The sequence below is a fragment of the Triticum dicoccoides genome, chromosome 1A (genome assembly GCF_002162155.2).
Source record: "Triticum dicoccoides isolate Atlit2015 ecotype Zavitan chromosome 1A, WEW_v2.0, whole genome shotgun sequence".
Lineage (NCBI taxonomy): Eukaryota > Viridiplantae > Streptophyta > Magnoliopsida > Poales > Poaceae > Triticum > Triticum dicoccoides.
In genome coordinates this window covers 540864614-540871810 of record NC_041380.1, presented here as the reverse complement: position 1 = coordinate 540871810, position 7197 = coordinate 540864614, and the positions used below count along the sequence as shown (strand labels likewise).

General features: G+C 48.6%; 1 protein-coding gene across 1 annotated transcript; it reads left to right on the top strand.

The window, feature by feature from the left end:
- The first annotated feature begins 304 nt into the window (after positions 1–304).
- LOC119287215 (alpha,alpha-trehalose-phosphate synthase [UDP-forming] 1-like) lies at positions 305–6930 on the top strand. The gene is made up of 18 exons (XM_037566743.1): positions 305–542; positions 1311–1846; positions 1941–2038; positions 2175–2563; positions 2655–2769; positions 2990–3091; positions 3392–3542; positions 3729–3817; positions 3933–3981; positions 4096–4196; positions 4352–4539; positions 4684–4801; positions 5079–5258; positions 5347–5469; positions 5546–5633; positions 5722–5852; positions 5946–6044; positions 6141–6930. Exons 2-18 carry the CDS (start codon positions 1348–1350, stop codon positions 6582–6584), a joined length of 2964 nt encoding a protein of 987 aa, XP_037422640.1. The 5' UTR covers positions 305–542; positions 1311–1347; the 3' UTR covers positions 6585–6930.
- Positions 6931–7197: the final 267 nt, after the last annotated feature.

Sequence of the window (7197 nt, the reverse complement as noted above, 5' to 3'; positions counted from 1 at the left end):
GATCAAATGTTAAAGCAATAATATATGACATGCAACTTACACAAAGCACATCATCAAATTCGTATGTGAAAGGAGCTTTTAATGATATAATTTTTATATTATGCATGTCATGTACTATTAATTTTGTCAATAGTCAAAGACAATCTTGAAAAACGCATTAGGTCCTGTATAGATGGAAGGAGGGAGTATATAAATACGGTCCGCGGGGCAGGAGGTGCTGCCGCTAGCTGGATCCCAGGCCCAGCGATCCTATAAAAAGGTGCCAATCGCCCCCACCCCGACCTGCATATCGCCCGTGCTCTCAAACAAGAGTGCGAGTTCCAGGCGTGGCGGCCCTGCTGCACCCCCCTCTCCCTCCCCCTCTCACCCCCTAGTGTATTCTCTTCTGCTAGTCTGTTGCAGTCCCCTCCCATCCCCCGGGCTCATCTCGCTCTTGTTATAACCAGCCGGCCGGAGTCGGAGTCTCATCCCATTGCAGAGCAGCGCGAGGCGGCGAAGGCGACCGATCCGGGAGCGCACGCGCGGCGAGACCTTGACATAGGGTGAGATGTTGATCTGTACCACGTCGTCCCTTTTCTTCTCTCCTTTCGTTCGCCCGTGCGGCGGCGCCGCCTCGCTTGGATGGATCCCGGCCGGCGCGCAGGGTGGCTCCCGCCGATCTCATCGGGGACTAGTAGATTGGATTGGTAGTTCCGATGCCGGGGGCCGTATGGGCCGTGAACGCGATCACGATCACGATCCGGCCTTCTCCGGGTCTTGTAATCGCATTCGATTTCCGTTGTGTAGATCTTTTTTGTTGTTGTTAAGTTTATTTTTCCTGTTAGTAGTAGAGTAGAGTTTTTTTTAGGGAAAAGTAGAACGGAACGTGATTACGGTACTGTATTTGCGTTTGAAGCTTTTTGAAAACAAAAAAAGGGGGAGGAATTGTGTGTGTGTGTGTGTATGACGAACGGTGGGCGTAATAAAAGAGGATTTTCTGCGGCCCGGCGCGCTTGACTAGGCCCGTGCTCCTGGCTGGCGGCTATCCCACTGACGCACGGGCGCCACCGCGCGCCGTTTTAGCAGGGTCCGTGGCGAGCGAGCCGCTGCGCACGGAGTCACACAACGCAACACGAGAGGAAAGCAGCGCAATTAAGGCCGGCCGCGCCTCCTCCTCGGGACGGGCGGGCGGGAGGCAGAGCCGTCGCCGTTCGCTGTTCGTCGCTCGCCGCCGGCCGCCGGCCGCCGCCCATGAGTGATGATGGGCCGTCTCGTTTGTCCGCCTTGTCGCGCCGCCGTCGCTCACCGCGTGCGTCCGCCTAATGCTGCAGGCCGAATCAGCCGGCGGGGGAGTCGTCGCGGCGGTCCATGAGCGCTGACGCCGCGGGCAGCAACATCATCAGCCGAAGAAGAAGCAGGCTGGGCGACGAAGCCATGCCGACCCCGTCCTCCAACGCCCCCGACTCCTCGCCCTTCTCCAACGACGGCGGCGCCTCGCCGAGCGACATCGACCGCGTGCTCCGGGGCAACGGCCGGCGCCACCACCTGCCCACGGCCGCGTCCCCCGACGCCATGGACACGGACGTCGCCGAGCCCGCCGCGGCCTCCCTTGCCGACTGCGGCGCCCAGTCGCGCCCCGAGGGCGCGCACGCCAACATGGACGACACCGGTGGCGGCGGGTCGGGGGGCCACGCCGCGCGGCCGCCGCTCTCCGGCCCCCGCAGCGGGTTCCGCCGCCTCGGCCTGCGCGGCATGAAGCAGCGCCTCCTCGTCGTGGCCAACCGCCTCCCCGTCTCCGCCAATCGCCGCGGCGAGGATCAGTGGTCCCTGGAGATCAGCGCCGGTGGCCTCGTCAGCGCGCTCCTCGGTAATCCCTTCTCCTCAATGTCATGCGCCGGAGCGATGCATGCATCAGAATCCTGCACCAGCAGCTGCACGTACTGAATTTTCTGACTTCGCAGGTGTGAAAGATGTCGACGCGAAGTGGATCGGCTGGGCCGGTGTGAATGTCCCCGACGAGGTCGGCCAGCAGGCTCTCACCAATGCACTCGCCGAGAAGGTTCGTTGCAATCCACAGAATCTATGACATATCTGATGCCAACTGAACCAATAGAACAGTGCTGTCTGCTTTTTTACCACTCTAGTTCGTTCTAGTGACTGAAACAATATCTGTTTCTGTTGATCAAACAAAACAGAGATGCATACCAGTCTTCCTGGACGAGGAGATCGTGCACCAGTACTACAACGGCTACTGCAACAACATACTGTGGCCGCTCTTCCACTACCTCGGGCTGCCGCAGGAGGACAGGCTGGCAACCACCCGGAACTTCGAGTCGCAGTTCGACGCGTACAAGCGGGCCAACCAGATGTTTGCTGATGTCGTCTACCAGCACTACCAGGAAGGGGATGTGATCTGGTGCCATGACTACCACCTCATGTTCCTGCCCAGGTGCCTCAAGGAGCATGACATCAACATGAAGGTCGGGTGGTTCCTGCACACGCCCTTCCCTTCCTCGGAGATTTACCGCACTCTGCCATCACGCTCGGAGCTGCTTCGCTCCGTGCTCTGCGCTGATTTAGTCGGGTGAGCATGCATCTTGCTTTTATTAGTAATAATGGTTTCTTTACTGGTTGTTCTATGGCTGTTCTTAGCTCTTACTGATTTTCTTCTTCAGATTTCATACATACGACTATGCAAGGCATTTCGTGAGCGCATGTACCAGAATACTCGGACTCGAGGGTACCCCTGAAGGTGTGGAGGACCAGGGAAAGTTAACGCGGGTTGCAGCGGTACACATCAGAACTTTTATGTTAATTAGTTTGTTTATCTGACATGTTTGGGATCAGTGGCTGTGCTTCACTAGGGCCTCTCCTCCTTGTGAAATACCATTAGTCAAAGCTATTCATGATTCTACCTATTCCTACCTCTCATTACGATGATTTATACAATATCCAATTTGTTTTTTGGAAAATGGGTGATTCTTTGTACTCACGTGGCTGAAATCTTCAGTTTCCTATTGGGATAGACTCTGATCGTTTCAAAAGGGCGTTGGACATTGACGCAGCAAAAAGACATGTCAATGAACTGAAACAGCGATTTGCGGGACGGAAGGTGAGAAAACACTTGAAATTTCCAAACAGCTGATAGGATGCTGCTATTGTATTTTTGAAATTTCCAGATCTACCTGGCACATTTTAGCTGTTCTAGCTCATAAATGCCACCTTGAAAGTCACACTTCCATTTTTCTGTCCTGTTATTCTAGTGTAGGACATTAAATCTTGACCTGCAAACTTATAAACCATACTATCAATATCTTTTTGATTTGACCTATCTTTCTTTTGTTGAAAATTCAATAATTTATTGACGTCTCTTGTAGTCTTACAGAGTATTTGTTCCTGGTTGTTGTCATAGGTAATGCTTGGTGTTGATCGACTTGACATGATCAAAGGAATTCCACAAAAGATTTTGGCCTTTGAAAAGTTTCTTGAGGAAAACCCTGAATGGATTGATAAAGTGGTTCTACTTCAAATTGCTGTGCCAACTAGAACTGACGTCCCTGAGTGTAAGAACATTTCTGTATTTTGTTCTTGCCACTCCGCATATGTAGTGCATCATATGTTTGACATATGATTGTTCATATACATGGTTTTCAATTTGTCAGCTTGCTGTCTCTTTTTAAAATATCATTCCTCTTAAACAATATAGATTTGGTTGCAGTTCTTATAGCACTTCCTTGTTTCTTGAGCAGATCAGAAGCTTACAAGCCAAGTGCATGAAATTGTTGGGCGCATAAATGGACGATTTGGAACATTGTCTGCTGTTCCCATTCATCATCTGGTTAGCTTTTAAGTATCTCTCTGTGCTATCTTATGACCTAAATTCTTTGTGCTATCTTTTAAATAGCTCTTTGGCAAACTATTTCGTTTCAACTAAAATAATTTGCTCCTTGCAGGATCGATCTCTTGATTTCCATGCCTTGTGTGCTCTTTATGCAGTCACTGGTAATTCCTGGCAGCTCTCTTTATATTGAAAGTTGGGCTTTATTAGCACTCTTTTATTCAAAATATTAGTGCGTTTATCATGCTTGAGCTGTGCATTTCCTCTGTTTTGCTTAGATGTGGCTCTTGTAACATCACTGAGGGATGGCATGAATCTTGTAAGCTACGAATATGTTGCATGCCAGGGATCAAAAAAAGGAGTTCTGATATTGAGTGAGGTAAGTCATCAGCTATGATGATAAATAATATCGATTGATTCCAAATGTAGTCTGTAAGGATATTCATATGTGTGTGTTTATATTTTCCGTTTCTTTTACAGTCTCCTGAAAATATATTTGATTTTGGTTCATAAGTTCTGTCATTGCAATTTCAGTTTGCCGGTGCAGCACAATCGCTTGGTGCTGGTGCCATTCTTGTAAATCCTTGGAATATTACAGAAGTTGCAGACTCAATAAAACATGCTTTGACAATGACATCTGATGAGAGGGAGAAGCGGCACAGGCATAACTACGCGCATGTAACAACTCATACTGCCCAAGATTGGGCTGAAACTTTTGTATGGTGAGGAGCTCGTTTGCACTTCGGCTCATTTGTACTTTTATTAACCAGAACTTACTAGTATATTAAATATTTCTTTTTCATTGTAAATATAAATTTGTTAGCTGCTGCCAGACTTTCTTGTAACCACACTGTCTTTTCATGTAGTGAGCTAAACGATACAGTTGCTGAAGCTCTGATGAGAACAAGACAAGTTCCTCCTGACCTTCCTAGTCGAACGGCCATCCAGCAATATCTGCAGTCAAAAAATCGTTTGCTCATATTGGTAAACACCATATTTTCTCTTTTCTATTGATATTTGAAGTTGTTTATACTGGCCATCACTGGGGTTTATAATGCAAACAACTGCTTGTTTACTCTTCTGCAGTAACTCCTCCACATGTTGAAATGTTACACATTAGTTCATTTATTTTCATTGCATTTTAAACTAAATGAATGGCATCTGCAAATATGTATAGTTTTTCCTTCATAGTACAATGAACTTAGCACTCAAACAGCATGACCTTACAATATCTGTTTGTTGCACCGATGACTGAATATAGGGTTTCAATTCAACATTGACTGAGCCAGTTGAATCCTCTGGGAGAAGGGGCGGTGATCAAATCAAGGAGATGGAACTCAAGTTGCATCCTGACTTAAAGGGTCCTTTGAGAGCCCTCTGCGAGGACGAGAGCACTACGGTTATCGTTCTCAGCGGAAGCGACAGGAGTGTTCTTGATGAAGTAATACTACTACTACTCCTGTCATTTTGTGATTTGTAATTGCTTTATCTGTTAGTACTAAAATCAAGATATCCTCTACCCTTTGCAGAATTTTGGAGAGTTTAACTTGTGGCTGGCAGCAGAGCATGGGATGTTCTTACGCCCAACTGATGGAGAATGGATGACAACAATGCCTGAGCATCTGAACATGGATTGGGTCGACAGTGTAAAGGTAGGTCTGTTTGATGAGCAATGTCCAGCCGTAACCCCTTAATGTATACCTTCTCACACCATTTACCCCTTTCCAGCATGTTTTTGAGTACTTCACAGAAAGAACCCCAAGATCTCATTTTGAACATCGTGAAACATCATTTGTGTGGAACTACAAGTATGCGGGTAAGTGATCAGGTCTTCATGCATAGTTTTTCTTCATTTTGTGAATAACAAAAATATCCAATACTATTTGCACTTGCCTCTTGTGAAGATGTTGAGTTTGGGAGGCTCCAAGCAAGAGATATGCTGCAGCACCTGTGGACCGGTCCAATCTCAAATGCAGCTGTGGATGTTGTTCAAGGGAGCCGGTCAGTTGAAGTTCGCTCTGTTGGAGTCACAAAGGTCAGTTAGGCAGTGTGATTTTTAAACATGGTGAAAGATTTCATATTATTTAGCTAACTGATGCTTTACTAATTATTCATTTCCGTTCTGTAGGGTGCGGCCATTGATCGTATTCTAGGGGAGATTGTTCACAGCAAAAGCATGGTTACTCCGATTGACTATGTACTATGTATAGGCCACTTCCTAGGAAAGGTAATTCTGCACTGACTTTATCCTCTCTCGTTCCTTTCTAGTTCATCTTGAATGTGTGTGATATAATAGGAAAATTGTGAAATTTTATCTTTTCAGGACGAGGACATCTATGTGTTCTTCGACCCTGAATACCCTTCTGAACCAAAAGTGAAACCGGATGGTGCGTCGGTATCCGTCGACAGGAGGCAGAACGGGCGGCCATCCAACGGCCGGAGCAACTCGAGGAACTCGCAGGCGAGGATACAGAAGCCTCAGGTCGCGCCGCCGCCTCCGGAGAGGTCATCGTCCTCGTCCGACCACAGCACCGCAAACAACAACAGCCACCACGACTGGCGCGAAGGGTCGTCGGTGCTGGACCTCAACGGTGACAACTACTTCTCGTGCGCCGTCGGGAGGAAGCGCTCCAACGCCCGTTACCTGCTCAACTCGTCGGAGGACGTCGTCTCCTTCCTCAAGGAGATGGCCGAGTCGACGACGCCCCGTGCCGGTGGCCTCCCCCCCGGCGCCGCCGCTGATTACATGTTCTTGGATAGGCAGTAAGACTAAGTTTGCCTCTGCTAATCAGCAATCACCCGGCCGCCCGCCCCGCCCCGCCTGAGAAGAAGAGTTGACAGCAGCCCTAAATAACATTGGTGTTCCCTGTACGCGCGCCGGAGTAGCCGCCGTGGCTGGTCCGGCGCGGCGTGGTGTACAATCCTGTACAAAGTATGACTGAGCTCCTGGTTTTACTGTTACTGCGAGAGGAGACTGACGCTCTGTGACTGAGTGATCCCGAGAGTTTGTGTTAGGCGGAATTGATGGATATTTGTTATTATGTGATGTGAGGACTAATCCCAGCATTGACGGTCTACCGCTGGTTTCTGGAAGCTCTGCACTTATGCTCTTAGACTTTTCGTTCGATTGGCTTTGGATTCTGTCGTTTCTCACCCTAATTTTGGTTCATCATCCGATTGCACTGTGGCCACGCAGGTAAGTATGGCAACTTGAAACTGCATTTTGCGTAGTTATTTGACCCTAACCCCTCCTAGAAATCTAAACTATGGGTTAGGTGCAGCTAGCCCCTGACGGAATCTAATTGCATATAAATAGGCAAATAAAACTGCCTGCACACTCCATTCAGGCGTGAGCCGTGGCCAATCCTGGGAGGATGACT